Source organism: Miscanthus floridulus, chromosome 15 (genome assembly GCF_019320115.1).
Source record: "Miscanthus floridulus cultivar M001 chromosome 15, ASM1932011v1, whole genome shotgun sequence".
Taxonomy (NCBI): Eukaryota; Viridiplantae; Streptophyta; class Magnoliopsida; order Poales; family Poaceae; genus Miscanthus; species Miscanthus floridulus.
In genome coordinates this window covers 65,904,961-65,927,269 of record NC_089594.1, presented here as the reverse complement: position 1 = coordinate 65,927,269, position 22,309 = coordinate 65,904,961, and the positions used below count along the sequence as shown (strand labels likewise).

Genomic DNA, 22,309 nt, shown 5'->3' with positions numbered 1-22,309 from the left:
CTCGAAAAAAGAAAGGAGGTACCCATACCTTTATCAGCCCCTGGGTGAGATCCGACCCCTTGCAGTTGTTGGGGTCGGATGTTACTGGAGACCGGAGCAAGGGAGGCGAACTTATGTTTGTATTTACTCATACCCCTTACCAAGGTCTTTGATGATCGCTGCATGACCATGCGTTATGAGCTTGCTAACGGGGATGTTCGAACGGAATCCGATCCCATTTGCTTCGTGGTAGGGTCGGCAAAGCCCTCGGGTGGTGTTCTGTTACTCCTTGGCCTGCCTTTCGATAGATTCCCCCTTAATGGGGTTTCTATGGGGTCAGCTAGAGGCAGGATTGAACAAGAAGGTTGAGATGACCCTATTCGCCTTAATGCGGGAAAGGCAAAGGCCGTTGAGGCTCATCTATGTTTTCTCCCCTGGCTCTTGTTTGACACGAGGCGGCCTCAGACCCTTCGCTGGTCAGCCTTCGAACCTTGGTCTCTCAATCTTGGATTGAGCGGCTCGAGCCCCTGAGCCCTTTAGGGTAAGTTAGGGGCCGGCCGTGTTTTCACGCGCTACCCCGTCCTCAGTTTCTGTGACCGGAGGGGCTAAGTTGACGACATTTGCCTTGATGGCTCAAGTGTCGTGCTCAATGAGCTCACTAACGGGTATGTTCGTGTGGAATCCGGATCCATCATTCGCTGACGGGTCGGTAGGGTCCTCATGTGGCATTCCACTACTTCTTAACCCGCCTCCCAACAGATGCCTGAGCCGTTCGCTGGGCTTAGGCGACCCGTTGGCCTCTCCTTGATGGAGATTCTATGGGTCTGGCTTGAGGTTAGAATTGAATGAGAAAGGTCGAGATGTCCCTGTCCGTTTCTGAATGGGGTCGGGCGAGGCCGCTGGGGCTCATTTTGGTTTTTCTCCCCTGGCTCTATTTGACACGAGGTGGCCTCAAGCCCTTTGCGGGCCAGCCTTCAAACCCCAGTCAGGCGTCACTCATATTGAATGAGGCGACTGCCGCTTCATGACGTGACACAAAGCGTTGAGATGCAAGGATTTGCATATGCAACGTTTGGATGTATGGAATTAGCATATAGTTTAATCGAAACGAAAGCAGGGGTCGGTAATGTTACCTTGGTGGTATGAGCTGTGGGAAGCTCATATAGACATGTCCATGTTAGGTTCGGGTCCGACGTTTGCGATGAGGCTGGTGTAACCTGCATAAGTATCGCTATTTTTGTTTTCGTCTTTTGGCGGCGATCCGAGCCGCTCGATTGATTTTTAAGTGATCTGTCAGCTTCCCCCCTAAAGGGGGGGTCTGTAGGTGGACCCCTCCAAACTCCTTTTGGGAAGGCGGGAGCTAAGGCGTGATGTGAGGAACTATGAATGCGATTATATTGATGAACAAAAAACACCGTAGCCATCGGGGTGTAGGGTCTGGTGGTTCGTCTAGTTGTATTCATCATTTTATTCCCACACGCCATGCTTCTGGTTTCGCAAACGTAAGGAGGGGTCAGTCTAAGAGGGTGTTTTAACAAACAGGCGCTCTTGGCAACCCCCGAGCGACGTCTGTACCCCTGCCGTTGCTGGGGTCGGAGGCTCGGTAAAGAATTTAACACTCAAAGTAAGTAAACAAGGGTGCGTATCTTTCAATTGATCGTTCGTTCGTTATTTTGCTTGGGCCGCCCGATCGACCCCGAAGGCCTGTTGGGCTCCCCCTGGAGGGAGGTTCCATCGTTGGGTTGTTCCATGGTCCTGCCTAGGGAAGCGGAGAGTTGCCTGCAGGTGAACATGCCCCGGTTCCTACGCCCAGGGCGCATTAGTGGCGGGGCATGCCTGGGTGACGTTCTGACTTACTAGGCGGCATCTCGTCGTTTCCGACATGTCCCCTCGGATTCACGTCGGCATTGATTTCCCACCTCCTCGCCAGTCTCTGAGCTACCACCTCTTCTCCTTCCTTTCCACCGAATGCAGTGGTTCCTTGGTTGTGGCTGATGATGATGGCGTAGTCCCTGTACACCCTAGCAGAGGGGCCCTGCAGTCGCCGATGCGGTGCTCGACGTTGCATATGATGGCGCCTTCGAGGATCCTATGGAGCGGTGGGATGTCACCGATGGGGAGCGTGGTGCGGCGGTCGTAGTAGATGAACCGGCCCGTGTACATGCCCAGATGTTGCCGATGGAGAGTGTGGCGCGGCGGCCGCAGTAGTACTCGTAGCAAAGCTAGGTAGAGACTGTAATTGAATAAGTTTGTGGGGGAGCCCCGAGTAGATAGTCTTTGGAATTTATGTGTACATTAGTCCTCTTTGTGATGAAATTACTTTGTAAGTGGTGAATTTGTGCAAAAAATGACTGAACAAATTTTCATCTTTTGTTATGGTAAACAGCTTTTCAGCTTCCCCTTTCTGTAGAAGAGGTTTCGATGCCCTCCGACCCTTCCCATGGTTCAAGTTGTAAGAAACTAGGAGTTCGGATGAATTAATTCTGATCACGATGGTGAGCAAAGAGGTCGTAGCCGCTGGGACATGGGTCTCCCGCCATCCTACCAGCTGTACTCGGAATTTGTTTGCAAAATCTTAGTCCTTAGGACTTTGCTTATGAGAAGAACGGAAAACTTAGAGAGTATTTGCAAATATAATATGGGAAGTTTTTGCAAGATAAATGTACTTGTATCATTCGTATCAGCCCCCGAGTGAGGTCTGACCCCTTGCAATTTGCAGGGTCGGATGTCACTAAAGATCGGGGTTTTGTAAAGACAACAACTGATAAGGAAGAGTATGCGTTTATTTAAGGGTAAAAATGACATAGCTGTTTGATGTTCCAGGCGTTGGTGAAGACCTTGCCGTCGATTGTTTTCAACTTGTAGGCACCTGGATGGAGTACTTCTGAGATGACGTATAGCCCTTCCTAGGGTGGGGAGAGCTTGTGGCGGTCCTTGTTGCTCTGTACAAGGTGGAGAACAAGGTCCTCGATGTTGAAAGCTCGATCCCGCACTCGTTGGCTGTGGTACCACCATAGCGCCTGCTGGTACTTGGTCGAACAGAGGAGGGCGATGTCGCGAGCATTGTCTAGTTGGTCCAAGGCGTCTTGGTGGGATGCCTCGGGTCCCTGCTTGTCGTAGGCTCTGACTCTTGGCGCACCATAGTCGAGGTCTGTTGGGAGGACGGCCTCGGCACCGTAGACCATGAAGAAAGGCGTGTAGCCGGTGGCCCGGCTGGGAGTTGTTCTCAGGCTCTAGAGTACTGCGGGGAGCTCGATGACCCAGCGTGCGCTGAACTTGTTCAACTGGTTGAAGATCCTAGGCTTGAGGCCCTGTAAGAGCATGCCGTTTGCGCGCTCGACCTGCCCATTCATCCAGGGGTGCGCAACAGCCACCCAATCGATCCGTATGTGTTGTTCGTCGCATAATCGAATGAATTTCCTACCGATGAACTACGTGCCGTTGTCCGTGATGATGGAGTTTGGTACTCTAAAACGATGGATGATATCGAGGAAGAACCGCATGGCCTATTTGGATTTGATCATGGAGATCGACCGAGCTTCGATCCATTTCATAAACTTGTCTATGGTGACAAGTAGGTGGGTGAAGCCCCCGGGTGCCTTTTTGAATGGCCCAACCAGGTTGAGCCCCTAGACCACGAAGGACCACGTGATGGGAATCATCTGGAGTGCCTAGGCCAGAAGGTGAGTTTGCCGAGCGTAGTACTGACACCCTTCGCAGATGTGTACGATTTGCTCGGCGTCGGCTACTGCAGTGGGCCAGTAGAAGCCCTGCCGGAATGCATTTCCAACCAAGGTCCTCGGCATGGCATGGTGACCGCAGACCCCACCATGGATATCGCTCAGTAGAAGTTTTCCCTGTTCGCTAGGGATACAAAGCTGCAGCATCCTGGTGTGGCTCTGTTTGTAGAGTTCGCCTTTTACAAGAACGAAGGAGTTGGCACGGCGTGCGAGCTGTCGAGCTTCCGTCTTGTCCGCTGGTAGTGTGTCGTGGAAGAGGTAGTCGAGGTAAAGCATTCTCGAGTCATTTAGTGGGTCGAGCTCTACTGCTGGATCCTCTTCAAGCTCCATGACCTTAGGGTCAGAGGGAGCAGTCAGCGGGTCGGCCTTCGAGGTTGGATCAGATGGGCCATTGTCGGCCCATTCCGACTCCTCATAGCACACCAAGGGTTTGTGTTGGTCGCTGGCGAAGACTCCCATTGGCATCGGTTCTCGACAAGACACCGCCTTCGCGAGTGCGTTGGCTGCCTCGTTGAGGTGCCTCGGGACGTGATTAAGTTTGAGTCCATCGAACTTGTCCTCTAGTCGTCAGACTTCTCGGTAGTATGCCACCATCTTGGCATCGTGGCAGCTGGACTCCTTTATGACTTGATCAACGACCAGCTAAGAGTCACCCCGAATGTCGAGGCGTCGGATGCCTAGCTCGATGGCGATGCACAGGCCATTGACGAGTGCCTCATACTCGGCCACATTATTTGATGAAGGGAAATGGAGGTGAATCATATACCTCATGCGGACCCCGAGGGGTGATACGAAGACCAGTCCTGCACCGGCGCCCTTCTTCATCAGCGACCCATCGAAGTACATCGTCAAGTACTCTTGATCGATGGTTGTCGGTGGCGTCTGGATCTCGGTCCATTCTGCGATGAAGTCAGCCAACACCTAGGACTTGATTGCTGCTCGGGAGGCGTATGTGATGCCCTGATCCATCAGCTCAAGTGCCCATTTCACGGTCCTTCCTATGGCATCCTGGCTTTGGACGACCTCGCCGAGGGGGAACGATGTCACGACCATCACGAGATGTGACTCGAAGTAGTGGCGTAGCTTCCTTTTGGTGAAGTACCTTGAGTGTGTGCCCCTCTTCCTCTAGCTCTACGACCAGGGCGGCGATGACCACCTGCATGGTGGTCGCTATGTACAACAGGAGGTACTCTCCGTTGCTTGGAGGAACTAGGATCAGGGGCCTTGTCAGGAGTTGTTTGACCATGTCAAGTGCCTCCTGGGCCTCAGATGTCCACTCGAAGTGGTTGGCTTTCTTCAAGAGTTGATAAAGGGGGAGTCCTCGTTCGCCAAGGCGTGAGATAAATCGACTAAGGGCGGCGAGGCACCCTATGATTCATTGAACCCTCTTTATGTTCTGAATTGGGCCCATTTTTGTGATGGCCGAGATTTTCTCCGGGTTAGCCTCAATGCCACGCTCGGAGATGATAAAGCCGAGCAGCATACCCTTTGGGACCCCGAAAACACATTTCTCGGGATTGAGTTTGATGCCATTTGCCTGGAGTTTCACAAAGGTTTGCCCAAGGTCGACAACGAGGTGGTCAGCCTATTTGAACTTAACCACGATGTCATCAACGTAGGACTCAACGGTCCGCCTGATGAGGTCCCTGAAGCATCTCAGCATACACCATTGGTATGTCGTCCTGGTGTTTTTTAGACCGAACAGCATTGAAATGTAGCAGAACGATCCGAAGGGGGTGATTTAAGACGTCGCGAGTTCGTCAGACTCCTTCATCGCGATTTGATCGTAGCCGGAGTACGCATCAAGGAAGCAGAGGGTTTCGCACCCTGAGGTTGAGTCGACTATTTGGTCAATGCATGGCAAAGGAAACATATCCTTTGGACATGCCTTGTTGAGACCAGTATAGTCGACGCACATCCTCCATTTTCCATTCTTCTTTCGCACAAGAACGGGGTTAGCTAACCACTCTAGGTGGTTTACCTCCCTGATGAACCCGGTGGCCAACAGTTTTGCTATCTCCTCCCCGATGGCCTGTGCTTCTCCTTGTCGAAGTGACGTAGGCATTGCTTCACCAGCTTGGAGCTTGGGTGGATTTTCAAGGTATGCTCGGCGACCTCCCTCGGGATGCCTAGCATATCCGAGGGTTTCCACGCGAAAACATCTCTGTTGTCATGAAGGAAGTTGACGAGCCTACTTTCCTATTTGGAGGAGTGCGTGGTACCAATGCACACCTTTTTGCCCTCAGAGCTGCTTGGGTCTATGAGGACCTCCTTGGAGCCCTCCGCTGGTTCGAAAGACCTAGTTGATTTCTTGGCGTCGGGCATTTTTTCGGCAACCTCCTCCCTGAGGGTGGCGAGTTCCTTGGAGGCGACGACTGCGATGGTGTGGTCGCAGCATTCGACATTGCACTCATAAGCACGCTGGAAGGAGGTGTCAACGGTGATGATCCCACGGGGACCCGACATCTTTAGCTTGAGGTATGTATAGTTGGGGACGGCCATGAACTTCGTGTAACATGGTCGTCCTAGGATGGTGTGGAAGGTTCCCAGGAATCCCACCACATCAAAGGTGAGGGTCTCAGTCCTATAGTTGGACCGATCCCCAAATGTGACGGGCAGATCGATCTGCCCCATCGGTACGGCCTGTTTACCAGGCATGACGCCATGGAACGGCCCTTGGATTGGGCGAAGGTTCGACCGGTCGATGCCCATCTCGTTGAGCGTCTTGGCGTACATGATGTTGAGGCCACTGCCTCTGTCCATCTATACTTTCATGAGTCGCTTTGGGCCAACGATCGGGTCGACAACAAGCGGGTACCTTCCTAGGTGTGGGATGGCATCTAGATGGTCAGCCCGATCAAAGATTATGGCAGATTTAGACCACCGGAGGAAGGCAGGCGTGGCTGGTCTAGCCGTATAGACCTCACGACGCATGACCTTTTGGTGGCATTTGGAGTCGTAGGCCGTTGATCCTCCAAAAATCATGAGGGCGCCATTCGGTGTCAGAAAGGCGTCGTCCTTCTCCTCGGTGTCATCCGTGGTGGGGGCGGGTTCCTTCCCCTACTCTCCTTTGTTGAGGCCTCCGAACAAGTATTTGCACATGAGGCCACAATCCTTGTATAGATGCTTGGCCGGGAAAGCATGGTTTGGGCATGGCCCCTCGAGCATTTTTTCGAAGTGGTTTGGAGTGCCCTCCATGGGCTTCCAGCCACCCTTGCGGTCGATAGCGGCCATGTGCGAGTCATCGTGCCATTGCTTCTTGTTCTTTCTTTTGGTGGGACGGTTGGAGGCGCCTTCATCGGCGTCCTCGTCTCGCCTCGCCTTGTCGTCGGAACAGTCGAAGATGGCTTCGACCGCCTCCTCTCCCAAGGCATGGCTGGTGGCAATGTCTAGGAGTTCCTCGGTGGTCTACGGGCCCCAACGCCCTAGCTTGTGAATCAAAGACTCGCAGGTCATCCTGGATAGGAAGGCCCCTATCACGTCGGCGTCGGCGACGTTAGGGAGCTCGTTGCACTGCCGGGAGAAGCGCCGAATGTACCCGCGGAGGGTTTCATCAGCCTTCTGGCGGTAGTTCTTGAGGTCCCATGGGTTTCTAGGGAATTTGTACGTGCCCTGGAAGTTCCCCACAAAGATTTCCATCAGATCCGCCCAACTTTGAATGGCGTTGGACAGTAGGTGCTCCAACCACGCTCATGCCAAATCAGCCAAGAATAGTGGGAGATTGCGAATAATGAAATCGTCATCACTTCCACCACCGGCTTGACAAGCAAGTCGATAGTCTTTGAGCCAAAGCCCGGGGTTTGTTTCCCTAGAATATTTAGGGATATTGGTGGGTGGTCGGTACCTTGGTGGGAAAGCAGCGTTGAGGATGTGTTGGCCAAAGGCCTGAGGGCCTGGCAGGCTAGGGCTCGGGCTCCGGTCCTCACCGTTGTCGTAGCATTCACCGCATCGAGGATGATAGCTGTGGTGGGCTCCTTCCCTTGCGTCATCATGGTTGCGCCTGCGGGCGTCGATGGTGCTGCGCATGTCACAGTTGTGGCCTAGACATTGATGTACTGGGACAGCGGTGTGCTACCTGCCGCCTAGCGGTGTTTGGTGAACAGACACGTCCTTGGCGGGGCGCACCAAGGGCGTGCGCTGGCTGGTGTCGGGCTTGCATCGCCGAGACAATGAGCTTTCCGCCTGCTACACCACCGCACGCTCGGGCAACGTGCGAATCTCTCGGTGGGCTCGATGATCCTCGAACGTTGCAGCCTCTGGAAGGCTGTGCAGCAAGGCCATCGTAGCGGCGATGTTCTGGCTCACCCGAGTGAAGTGAGGGAGGATCCCGTCGTCGATGAGGATCCTTTGGTGTACGGTGTGGGCCGTGGCGCGTGCGCGCCCACCGTTTTCACGGCGTTCGATCTCGCAATTGATGTCCATGTACTCCCACACGAGCCCTTGTTCGGCCTCATCGATCTCTAGCTTCTGGGCTCTCAGCTGCTCCATCCTCAAGCGAGATAGGGCCGCTGTCTCTCCCCCCTAGACCCACCGCCAGGGTTGCTTATCAAGGTAGCCTCCTCCTCGGAGACGCTTTCGACGTGCCTCTCGGGAGTTTGCGCCATGAAGCATTCCCGGGAAGGGTGATGGCTACCCCTGCTAGAGTCAAAGCCTGAGGACGATTCTGGCTCCTCCGCGAGGAGCCCATGGAGAGTCCTCGTGTCATGTTCAATTGCCCCCACAAACTCGCTGTCCGTGGGTGGTTGAACCATGCGTAGTGCCAGAAGGTGGCCAGCGGTTGCCGCAATGTTGCGGAGGCTGAACGGAAACGCTGTCAGGGCGCTCCGTAGGTGGCACTCCGGAGGGAGGGTGATGTGGCGTGGGGCCTCCCTGGACGACTGGGGTCCAAGGGAGATGCCGAGCTGGCCCTCAAGCCTCCGATGGCTGAAGTTAACAGGAGGGAGAGACTGGACGGCCGTGTGGGCCAGCGCCAGCTCTCCTCCCAGCGTGACGATGAAATCCAAGCCACCAAAACGCACGTGTGCGCCCAGGACCCAGCTGATTGTGTGGTTGGCCATCCGAGGCCTAATTTGGAATGCGTAAAGTTCTCCTACCTGGCGCGCCAACTGTCGGTGTTTCGAATAAGCACCGGGAAGTAAATTTATATTTATGCGCGTTAGGCCCGGATGGTGCGCTAAAGGACACAAGATTTATACTGGTTCCGGTTGAATATCCCTACGTCCAGTTTGTTGTTGCTCGTGTTATTAGCACCGAAAATGGTTCGTAGTAGGGGGTACAAATGGTCGAGAGAGGGACTGGTCCTAGGTCTCTGATGGAAGGGTCAAAAGGATGCCAAGAGCTTGATAGCAGCTTGACTGTGTGTGATGTGTGTTGTGTTGCCCGTCAAAAGTCGGTCCCTCTAGTGGGGAGCCCTGCCCTCCCTTTTATAGACCAAGGGGGGAGCAGGGGCTACAGATGGGAGAAAGAAGAAAATAGCAAGGGTATATGAAGTCCTTCGAAGGAGCCGGGTCTTCCTTTTTTCCAGCGCCTGCCTTGTATAACATGGCAGACCGTGTCAGAAGCAGTGTGCTGATTGACCTTCGTAGGCCATGCCCTAGCCTCTTTTAGCAAGTGGGTGCATCCCATCCCGCCCCTGCGGGCGGCGTATCAGACGAGGTTGTTGATCTCTGACCCCGTAGGGAGCGGATGGCGCGGTGACTGCTCGTTTGTCACTATAGAAGACGGGTGTCCCTTCTTTGGAACGTAGTGGTTGTCGTATGTCCGCGTGGGGTTCTTCGCCCGGAGGCTGAAAGCGGCACCTACAACACTGTAGGGCGAAGAGCACGCGCCCGCAACACTGTTCAGGCTCTGCCACGCCTAGAAGGGTCTAAGCGCTCGTCTCGTCACGTCCTGATGGTACTTTCTTGCAGGGGTGCAGGGTATGGTCCTTGATGCTGCGGTTGACCCGAACGTCTTGTCTTAACCTGTACCTATCGTCATGAGGGAGCGAGGAGTGGTTGTCAGGTGAGACGGAGTCAGTCTTTGTGGGCGTCGAGCGAGGTGAGGTCCGTCCTCGGACATCGAGCGAGGTGGAGCCTAGCTTTTTATCCGTCGGGTGAGGCTGAGCCCAGCCCTCGGGGGTCGGGCGAGGCGGAGTCCAGCCCCTAGCCCTCGGGTGAGGCGGAGCTGGCTCACGGGCGTTGAGCGAGGCGCAGTCTAGCCCCTAGCCCTCGGGCGAGGCGAAGCTAGCCCACGGGCGTCGGGCGAGGCGGAACCAAACTCCCGTCATTCGGGCAAGAAACGTAGTAGCGCCCTTGTCCGTCCGGGAGTTTTTAACGTTCGATGGTTATTAATTCCACCTCCTTGGTTACCCCGGTATTAGGTCCCGACAGGAATTAAATGAAGATAATTTTTATACAAAAATTGTAGATATTGTCGAAATCTACAACTTTCTAGTTTTGAGTTTTTTTTATTTGAGGTCATTAAGATGCTAAAAAAATTAATTGCATATTCAGACCTGAGAGTATTTTTGACTTTTCACACCTATGATTTGATACTATTAGGGCTAAATCTAACGGAAGTGGCATGAAGGCTCAAAGAGTTCATAGCAGTGGCACATGTGAGAACTCAACTTTTTTAGTAGTTTGTGTGTAATTACCAAATGGCACGTGGGTAAAAGCCTCTTTACTAAAAGCTTAAACATGTTTTTCTACAAACCTTCTTACAACACGGCACAAGTCCACCTAGGAAGGCATATCAACTCACTCCACTCATACTGTCATATACTAGTGAGAACTACAAACTATAACAACTGAAGCAACAAACTAGGCTAAGCATGGACAAAAGAAAGCAATAAGCTAACCCAAGCTAGCTAAACATGCTCACGCGAATAAATGATCACCAATTTGCAAGACCGTCTTCAACTTCTTCAGTAGCTCCTCCACATAAATTGCCTTCTTCCTTGCCATCTTCTTGCAGTATCGTAAGATTACAAAAATTTTATGAACTACGTATATACTTTGAAGATTTGACTAGCATATTAGAGAAAACCCAATAGTTTCTAGTTTTTCATAACCCACAACCCACTCCACCTGAGACAAACAACCATCTCCACCAATTAGTCTTGTCTCCGGCTTCCCTGAGCACCTCTATATACCTAATAATAAAGAGACAAAATTTCTGTCACAATTTTTTTTGTTCAACTCTGATCTCTATTTAGATTATGATTTTTTTGTCTGGTAATCATCTTTTCAAAGTCTCGTTCAGTTTGGATCTTATCTCTATCTATCTATACCTAAAACATATCTGGAACCGTGCCCCAGACGGTAAAAAAAAATCAAATCGGAAAAAGGATGGTGCTGAGCCTGGCTGCTATGCACGACCAACAGCAATTGGGCATGTAGCAGCTATAAAAAAAGGCCAAAAATCAAGGAGCGGGCCAGAAATTAAAAACCGTGCGTAAAGAAGAAAAAAAATCTTTTTACAGGAAACTAAAACTCTAATTAAAATCGTTCCTTTAAATAACTAATATATGAAAATTCAGAAAAGCAAAAAAATCTACACATAAAAAATCACACAAACTAAACTGAAGGCCCGCGGATACTAACAACTAATTGTTAGCTAGCTAAAAATTAACAAAATACCATGACCAATATGTCAAGGCAGCCGAAGCAAGAGGATGCACGCAAGGGCAGCCATGCTTGTTCGCCCCCTAGCACTCACGCTGGGCGGCGACATCAACGCTAGCCAGATCAAGTAACGCCGGCAATCGGTGCCGGCGCAAATAACCATTGTGTACGGAGGGCATGCAACAACGTCCTGAGTCAAGACGTCGAGTTATTTTTTTTTCCGTTGCAACACACGTGCATGATTCTATCTTTAATAATTTTCTGTTCCTTGGTTTGTGTCCCCACCTCCCACCTGATGGACTCTCATACTAATCCAATAGGAGAAATACAATACAGCGACTCAATAAATAAATTGAATACAAATTGGATTAAATTAAACACCAATTATTAAACCATATAAGCAAGGCACCATATCAGCGCAGGCGAAGCGGCATGAAAAGATGCTGAGGCTAGAATGACGATGGCACGAGGCGTGGAGACGACGGCGAGGTCGAGCAAGGAGGGGCAACCTAATGAGACGACGACGTGAGTGAGACCGTGTCGACGAAATATGATCGGCAGTCTACCTAGGGGTATGCCCAAGGTAGTAGATTATCGGCAGACATATGCGCAAGCTACAAACAAGATGGTGACGCAAGACAGACACGAGGTTTTATCTAGGTTCGGCCGCCGTGAAGGCGTAATACCTACGTCCTGCGTCTGATTATATTGCTGTATGTCAATGAGAGATGTTTTTGAGAGGGGTCCCCTGCCCGCCTTATATAGTCTGGAGGGCAGGGTTACAGATCTGGAAACTAATCCTAACCAGCTACAATTGTCATAGGTGGCCGGATAAGGATTCCTATTCTAACCGACCAGGATCTTGCTTGATCTCCAAGTCTGTCTTGATTCCTTATGCGGGACTCCGAGCAGATTGGCTGGGCCGCACGTCGTCTTCTAGTGGGCCAGATCCCCTGGTCCGGGCCGGCCCAAGCCTAGCCGTAAGGGTATAGGGGTTAATACCCCCACAGCTAGTCCTCGAGCACCATATATTATGCTGCGACACGCTGTTCGATCCCCTTCGGCTAATGCGATCCGTCTTCATGTCATCTCCAACTGGTTGAAACATTGACCAAGCGAATGTACCAGTATTCTGGTTAGAACAGAGAGCAGTAGACCACGATTATAGCCGAAGATTCTGGTTGTCCGAAGAATGCATGGTGCTCTAAAGAAAAAAGAAAAAGATTTCTTTCCTGATCAAGTGTGCCCACTTGTATTTCTGAAAAGAATTGTAAGTAACCCTTGTACAGTAGTAGTTATAGCCAATAGTCAGAGTGTAGGGGTCGATAAAATAAACATATTAACCGTAAGGTGAAGTATGCCCACTTAGTCCCCGAGCCTGGTAGTAGGTGACGCAGGCACGTGGTGCCAGGGTCTAAAAAGAATTCCCAATTAAATTAAGAATCCAATCGTCGTACCAGCGATACGAGATACACCGGCAGGTGCATCGTACCGATGTAGTCCCCGAGCTTGCTGGAAGGCGAGGTATCAGCCTTGTAGCAAGGTCTAAGTTAGAAAACATAAATGTCTCTCAACTGTATGCGAGTACTAATCACATGTAGCTGCGGAGAGCGGTCTCCGAGCAATGGTCGGAGAATGGTCGTTGCAGTCCCCGAGCATGGGTAAACAACGAATCCCCGAGAATAATCGTAGTCAGTTTAGTCCTCGTGCATGAGGGTGATCGAGACAGTCCCGAGCACGAGAGTGGTCGGAACAGTCCCCGAGCACGATGGTGGTCTGGACAGTCCCCGAGCACGATGGTGGTCTGGACAGTCCCCGAGCACGATGGTGGTCTGGGCTGTCCTCGAGCACGATGTTGATCGGGATAATCCCCAAGCACAAAAAGTGTAGCAAAAAACCATATGCCACTTATACTATTATTTCATGTATTTATTTATTTGCTCTGACAAGTCTAGTCTGACACGTCTGGTCAAAGAAGTAGACGGGTATAGCACGTCATACTACCTTTTTGTCTTATCAAGCAAACAATTGTGTGGCACCTGTTAGTAGGCGCGTGAGCGTGGGCCCTCCCACACTTGCAACGAAGAGGCGCATATATTGGCGTAGATCTCAAGGCTGTGAAAACAACCGTCTACGGCGCGTGCGCACATCTCCCAAGAATCCTAGGCAGACAAAACGACATAACTCTTGGGTTAAATATAGTATAGGATAGGTAAGTTTTTATTTACTGAACCCCATTGCCATTCGCAACCGCAGCTTTCTTCTTCCTCTCGCCAACCCTAATACATCCAAAATCACCACCAATCTATCCGCCGCCATTTCCCTGTTCACCAGAAAGGCTAGAGCTGTTGCAGAACTGACCAATTTATAAGAGTACAAGTACAATGGCAGCCCGCAAGCGGACGCACTGTCATACTTGAACCCATATAAACCCGGTAGTCCGTCGAGTACCACGACGGGTCTCGATAAATGATTTACAACAACCAAGATCGTACAGGATTCAACATTCATGCCACATATTACATAAAGTCCATAGATACATTTCATCATCAGAGTACGAATAAAAGTTATTACAAACCAAGTTTGATAAATAAAGCGGAAGCAATTAAGTTCGAAAATAAAGTTTCCAACATAGTTTGATACAGTGCCAAGTTGGATCACGGTCCACAAAAGCAAAGATAGGAATTAATAAAGAAGCCTGCCCAAGGCTTACTCCTCATCCACAGCGGGATAGAAGCAACTCTTGCAATAACCATGATACACAGTGCCATCTGCAACAATGGGAAATAAAACCCTGAGTATGAGAAGGTACTCAGCTAGACTTACCCGTCATGAACCAGAAATAAAATGACTCCAAGGATTATGCAAGGCTGTATAAATGGACGTAACTCGATAACATTTTGCATAAAGGCAATTGACTCATTGTACAATTACGATTCCTTTATCAAGTTAATTATAACTATCCATTTCTAGATTAGCAACTATCTTATGCCAAACATGTGGTATATCAATTGAGAAGCATACAATAGTAACCATAGCAGGTATTGTAATTCCATATTCATCCGAACCATCATGTTTCATAACACAGTTGCTACGATGTTGGGACTAGCCAAGTTTCTCACTATCCGGGAGAGACGGCAATTCGAATCGATTTCAACCAGCTGGAAATTTATTCCTAACACAAACCCAGGTCTACCAGCCACGATAGCCTTAGGTCACCTTTGGTACAACTCAGGTACACATTTCGCGGGTACGTACCACGCCGCACAATCTAGAACACCAGATGCCAGGATGCTTAGGCCAAGCCTGCCCTTGGGCTCAGTCTAATCGTTCCCCGAAAGGAGCGCACAATAGAACGGGTCCCGGCCTAGGTTGAATTACTCGGCTTCGTGGTTGGAACGAGTTATCCGGCCAGCTAAGTGAGAGGCATGTGTTCAATCTTGTCAGAAGCGTCAACAACGGTACGGTCCTTAATCGACATAGATGGGGATAGATCCACACCCAAGACCTCCATGTCTTGTTGCTTCTCTATTGACATCCCGCCTGGTCTCGATTTTCTTTTACCCCATGGTTCTGTTCCACGATAGCAAATATAGCCAACCGTGCTCTGGTATCCACCTATATCTCGCAGGTGACAGGATGTCACCCGTCTTCTACCGGTCTAAGCATGGCTAAGCATATATTCGATCCTAGACCTATACCAGTTAAAGGTGTAATATCTGGACAAGGAATGCACGTGCATCAATTGGTTCCATTCAACTCTTATAACCTAATACATCAATCATAGGTACTTAAGTAAACATTTGTAAATTACTAGGAGACTTATAATGCTCTGGGGCTTGCCTCGCAGAAAGGAAGTAGGGCGGTGGTCAGGACACTCCGGAAGCTCTTCAGGGTTCTGCTCCACGCCTTCGGGAGCTGCGGCTTGCGGATTCTCCTGCTGGTCCCCTTCCTCTGCTTCTTCGAATTCCAGCAACATTATCTCTTCCTCCGATCCTAGATGCATGAGTATGGCATAAGTATTATAAATGCATATATGTTAACAAGTGCATCATGTTTATTGAGTAGGTGCATATCTCTTCTCGATTATTTAATCATCTACTTCCACAATGCATCGATTATGCCACAAAACAGTAGCTACTTGTTTCACTCATAACTGGAGTTCTACTAATCCAAATACAGTGATCCTAGACTTTCTGGAAAGCTTATCAAATTCTCTACAACTTTGTTATTAACAATTTTGACAGTACACATCATTTTCAATATGCAACTCATCAAACTCCAGAATCTGTCCGGAAACTATTCAATATGCAATACAAAGTAACAATACTTCTACTTCATGTAATCATTCAAAATTTGACAACATAAAATCTACCAACAGTTTAAGCATACCAAATACATTTAAGATAATATAATGGTACTAGGATTACCTCCAACAAATTTCATGAATTTTGGATTCCTAAATAATTTATAAAAATTTACACAAGGATCTCCTAATTATAAAAGAAAAATCTATAACTACAAATCTACACATGCACTCATCTTCAAATTTTTACCAAAGCTCATATATGCTAAGACTAGCTTACCACAAAAATTTCATAATTTTTGGAGCACAGGAACTCTAGATATAAAATAAACAATTTTGAATGCATTCAAAAGCACATTTCAAATCCCTATTTAAATATCCAAAAATTTCTACTGTAAATGTCAAGAACATATTTTTCCTAAATACTACACTCCCTAAGGAGCACTACCAAATTTATTGCACAATTTTTGAAGCTACCAAACTGAAGATACAAAAATTACAAAACATATGAAATCTACATTCAAAATGAACTGGCTTTAATACATGGAGTCGCTGACACGCAGGACCCACTGGTCAGTTGACCCCACCAGTCAGCGAGACAAAACAGAGCACGACGGCGCCGCTCGACGCTGCGTGGCTGGAGCTCGTCGATGGTGAGTCTGCCGGTGGTGACGTCTTCACGACATGACCCCCACTACTTCCCGGACCTAGTGACCTACTTGACCAAGCCTATTGACGGAGCTAAGTATGGTGGCGGCATTCATGGCGGCACGGTGAAGCTGGACAATGGCGCTATGCCGACGAAGACCACGGTGAGGCACTAAAAGGCGCGGACGAGCTTCCATGGGCTCAGGCGAACCTATCGCGCAAGGTTGCACGGTCTACGGTGGAGGGAGGTGCCCCAGCCACGGTGACGGGCGCGGCGAGGATGCTCCGACGAGCTAGCGCACGGTGCTGTTGCTTACCAAGTGCGGTCAGCGAGCGCGGGCCAAGGCGGTGAGTCACTAGAGCTCAGGTGGAGGTGTTGAAGTGGTGGAGAAGCGATGAGGGCGAGCTGGAGCTGGCGCTAGCTACGGCGACGGTGGAGCTGCTCGGTGCTGCGGGAGCTTGGCGGCTGCGTGCAAGGACGAAGGAGGGCCGGGAAATGCGAAATGAGGGTGCGGACAGGAGCGGGCGGGTGCTGGCTTGATAATGCTGCGCTCCGGCGCATCATGGCCTGCACGGTAAGGGCAACGGCGACACGCGGCCATTGTAACCTCCACGTGGTGCGCGGTTCCTGCCGATGTCGGCCACTAAAGATCTCGATTCAGTCGGTTCAGTTAAGTAAGGCCGAGCCTGACGACGAGTTTTGCAATTGAGTTAACTGAGAATCCGTGGCTCCATTGTGCAACCATCCTAAACCGAATTGGTAGACCTATGTACCAGCTTCAACTATTGTTCAATAATCATGTTCTAATTCCCAACCAACATCGAGTAAAATCAATCCAAAGTCGGGCTGACAGCACTGTCAGTGATCAAGACTTAGAAAAATTTTGTTAAGTGTTGAAATCTTGATTCTTCTGACTTTTGTGGGACCAATTCAAGCATGTTAGAAGCTAAATCAGTCAATGACCCAAAAATAAAAGTTGTTCCTTATGTCAAACACTACAACTTTGCTTTAGTGATCTCCTCCATGCAAGGTCTCTAACACCTAGTTCAAACTTAGTCAAACATGTCACATTTAGGTGATGATACACATCAAAGCATGGCTCAATGACCTTTTTACCCCTAACCATGAATATCAAAGTTGTTCATAATGATACTCTAAACATGTTTAGGCAATTTGCAAGGTTATCCAATCATTTCATGTAGTAGTCACTCATTGAGCTAGTTAGTGTAATCACAAGAAAGCTTAAGTGTTGGTTCATGAAATGTAACCATGAACAAGGTTCTATTTGCTACCCTAGGTGTGGCTACATGTTTGTGTGACTCACATTCACCAAGTACATGTGTCCACTCATGATCATATGCATAGACACATGGAGACATGAAATAATGAGAAAAGTTGCATATGTTTAAGAAACATGCGATAATAAGCAAATGTTGCAGATGTTGCAATCCAATGTTTCAAGTGTCAAAGCTTATATATGAATGCTTTATGATCATGCTCATGCTATGCAAGTCAAGTTATGCAAGGCTAACACCCAAGGTGTTACAGCCCCTCCCCCTTATAAAAATCTCGTCCCGAGATTTGCAAGACCTACCATTCTTGGAAAAAGGCGGGATAAACTTCTCGTAGATAATCTTCTCTTTTCTACGTAGCATCTTGTTCACTATGATTGTTCCACACCACCTTATAGAATTTAATAATCTTACTCTGTGTTACTCTCTCCATCTCCTCTATTACTCAAATTGGCTTTTCTTCATAGGTCAAATCCAATTGAAGCTGCACGTTGGTGGGTGCAATAGCTTCTTCAGGTACTCGAAGACATTTCTTCAGCTGGGAAATATGGAACACATCAAATATTGCACTCATTTCTGGTGGAAGCTGTAACTTGTACGCAACATTTCCTTTTCGTTCCAAAATTTTGTATGGCCCTACATATCTTGGTGAAAGCTTCTTTTTCATCCCAAATCTTTTCACACCTTTCATGGGTGATACTCTCAAGTATACATAGTCACCCACTTCAAAGTTAGTGGTCTTCTTCTTCTGTCGGCATAACTCTTTTGTCTTGATTGAGCTGCCTTCATATGTTATTGGATGATACGTACTTGCTCTTTGGCTTCATTGATAAAGTCAATACCAAAGTATCTCCTTTCACCAGGCTCAATCCAATTCAAGGGAGTTCTACATTTTCTGCCATACAAGGCTTCAAATGGAGCCATTTTGATACTCGCTTGATAACTATTGTTATAGGAGAACTCAGCTAAAGGTAACCATTTCTCCCATGAACCTTTTGAAGATATAACACAAGCTCTAAGTAAATCTTCTAGGATTTGGTTCACTCGCTCTGTCTATCCTGAAGTTTGCGGATGATATGCTGAACTTCTGATTAGCTTGGTTCCCAAAGCCTGGTGTAAGTGCTCCCAGAAACAAGCTATGAACTATGGTCCTCGATCTGAGATTATAGTCCTGGGTACTCCATGCAGTCTCATGATCTGGGAAACATATATCTCAGCGTATTTTCCAACTATATACTATGTGTTCATGGGTATAAAGTGTGCTGACTTGGTGAGACGGTCAACAATTACCCATATTGAATCGTGACCTCGTGGCGTCATTAGAAGGCCTATGATAAAGTCCATGCTGATTTCCTCCCACTTCCATCCTGGAATAGGCAATGGCTAAAGTAATCCAGCAGTTTTCATATGGACAGCTTTTACTCTACTTTAGTTATCACACCTAGCAACATAGGCTGCGATCTCTTTCTTCATCTTAGTCCACCAAAAATAGGTTTTCAAATCTTGATACATCTTACTACTACCCGGATGGATAGACAATTTGGATGAGTGAGCTTCCTCTAAGATTTGATTCCTTAGCTCACGGTCTTTTGGTACCACTAGCCGGTCCTCAAACCATAATACACCTCTTTCATCCAATCTAAAATGTTTGGTTTCCTGCTCTTGCATTTTTCTCTTGATGTGACTTATTCCTACATCTGTCTGCTGTAGCTCTATGATTTTGCCCTCAAGTGAACAACTGATTGTGATATTGTGTAGTACAGCAGGATGTAACAAGTTGAATCCATCTTCCAACAATGCTTCCACAGTGTTGCAATGGGACTTCCGACTGAGTGCATCGGCTACTACATTAGCTTTACCCGGATGGTAATGCACTTCTAAATTGTAGTCCTTAATCAATTCTAACTATCTTCGTTGTCTCATGTTTAGCTCTGGCTGGGTAAAGATATACTTGAGACTTTTGTGGTCAGTATAGATATGACATACATTACCCAACAAGTAATGTCTCCATATCTTTAATGCATGGACAACGGCTGCAAGTTCCAAATCATGTGTAGGGTAGTTGACTTCATGTTTTCTCAATTACCGAGAAGCATATGCAATTACTCTTCCTTCTTGCATAAGCACACATCCTAAACCTATTCCCAAGGCATCACAAAATACATCAAAAGGCTTTTCAATGTCTGGTTGTGCTAGCACAGGTGCTGTAGTCAACAAAGTTCTGAGGGTGTGAAAAGTTGTTTCACATTCTGGTGTCCATTTGTACTTCTCATCTTTCTAAAGTAGTCTGGTCATAGGCTTAGCTATCTTTGAGAAATCTGGAATAAACCGACGATAGTATCCTGCTAACCCTAGAAAACTCTGAACTTCATGAACCGAAGTTGGGGCTTTCCAATCCAGGACCTCTTGTACTTTTGATGGGTCTATAGAGATTCCATCTTTGATAAAATGTAAGCTAAGAAAGGTACTTTGCTCAACCAAAATTCACATTTGCTAAACTTGGCATATAGCTTATGCTCCCTCAGTCTGGATAGGACAATCCTTAGATGCTCTTCATGATCTGACTCATTTTCTGAATAAATCAATATATCATCGATAAACACGACCACGAACTTGTCAAGTTTGGGCATGAATACCGAGTTCATCAGGTACATGAAGTAGGCTGGAGCATTTGTTAGTCCAAAAGACATAACCAAATACTCGTATAAGCCGTACCTAGTAGAGAAAGCAGTTTTAGGTATATCCTCTAGTCTGATCTTTATCTGATGGTAGCCTGATCTCAAGTCAATTTTGGAGAATACCTTTGCCTTCGCTAGCTGATCGAACAAGATGTCGATGCGGGGCAATGGATATTTGTTCTTGATGGTCACAGCATTGAGTGGTCTGTAATCTACACACATTCTTAGTGACTTGTCCTTCTTTTTCACAAACAAGGCTGGACATCCCCATGGAGATGAGCTAGGTTGGATAAGACCCTTGTCCAATAGATCTTGCAATTGAACCTTAAGTTCTGCTAACTCATTGGGTGACATTCTATAGGGCCTTCTAGATATGGGTGCTGTACCTGGCACTAATTCAATCTTAATTTCCATGTCCCTATCCGGTGGTAGACCGGGTAATTCTTCTGGAAATACATCCGAAAACTCACAAACCACGGGGATATCACATATTGTGGTGGTTTGGATAGCACAGGCTAAATGTTGGGGTTCGAAATCATGGGAGAGTGGTACTAGAAAAGCATTCCCTCCCGTGGGTTCTCTCAACATAATAGTATGGGTGCTAGTGTCAATAAGAACACCATGATCCTTCATCCAATTCATGCTTAAGATTACACTTATCGATAACCTCGGCAATATTATCAAATCTGTTGTGTACTCCCTCCCTTATATAGAGATGAGTACATTTTTACTATCTTTTTGGTAGTAACAGTTCCCCTTGCTGAACTTATGTTAAAACCCCCTTTGCTTACTTCAATTATTTCTTGATCATGTCTAGATGCAAATGCTTGACTCATAAATGAATGAGAAGCTCCCGAATCAAATAAAATAACAGCAGGATGCATGTTGACGAGAAACATACCAGCCGTGACAACTTCTCCGGTGGGCACTTCCTCCATAGCGGTATAATGCACTTGTCCCTAACGTGCCTTGGCATTCGCCTGTCTCTGATTGTTCTGATTCTGGTTGATATTCTTCTTGGGGTGGGGGCATTCCTTGGACCAATGACCCAGTTGGTTGCAGTTGAAACATGGTTGATTACTTCTGAATCCGGTGGAGCTGTCCTGACTGCCATTTCCTTTTGGTAAGGCAATAGTAAACGCCTTACAGAATGGTTTCTGTGGCCTATTATTCTGAGCTTTCGGTGGTGGAGGCCTAAACTTGGGTGCAGGTGGACGGAATTGTGGTCTAGCTGTGATAGGCGCTTTTGACTAGAAGGATCTGGATGCACCGGCCTCATATGCCCTCTTGCGACCCTTGGCAACTGCATGCATGTTGTTGTGATTTTCTTGGGTCAAGGCATCACTAATAAACTCATTGTACGTGGCACACCTAGAATTTGCCATAGTCTTCATCAGTTTAGTACCCAAACCTCGCTTGAAACTCTCTATCTTTTTCTCCTCGGTATCCACAAAACTTGGAGCATATCTGGACAAGTTGTTGAATGCGTGCATATATTCAGTGAGTGACTTTGTTCCTTGAGTGAGCCTCATAAATTCGGCCGCTTTCATGCGCATCAGGCCTGGGGGAATATGATGTCCCCTAAAAGCCAGCTTGAACTATTCCCAGGTCACTCGTGCATTAGCAGGCAAAGATGACAAAAAATGTGTCCACCAGATCCCTGCTGGTCCTTGCAATTGATGAGAAGCATACTCAGCTTTCAGATGTTCTGTGACCCTCAGCAGACGAAATTTCTGCTCAATGGTATTTAGCCACTCGTCAGCCTGTAGTGGTTCCTCAACCACCTTGAAGATTGGAGGCTTCGTATCTAGAAACTCCTTGAATGTACTGTGCTGATTTGGCTCGGCCCCTGGCTGATGTGGGTGGCCACGAGCAGTGTTTTGCGCGCTAAGGCGCAAAGCTTCCTCCATTGTCCTCTGGCTCCCTAGGAACTGGGTAAAGAACTCCTGAACAGACGGCGGCGGTGGGGGTGGCAAGTCATCATGGTTGCCATCCTGGCTGCCACCAGCTCCAGCACGGGTGCGCGTCATCTGTGATGTTGCAACAATAAGCGATTAT

The 22,309-nt window shown here is 48.2% G+C and overlaps 1 protein-coding gene across 1 annotated transcript; it reads right to left on the bottom strand.

Moving 5' to 3' along the window:
* Positions 1-5,918: 5,918 nt before the first annotated feature.
* On the bottom strand, positions 5,919-6,482 carry LOC136507574 (uncharacterized). The gene has a single exon (XM_066502250.1). It carries the CDS (start codon positions 6,480-6,482, stop codon positions 5,919-5,921), a length of 564 nt encoding a protein of 187 aa, XP_066358347.1.
* Between the last annotated feature and the right edge of the window lie 15,827 nt (positions 6,483-22,309).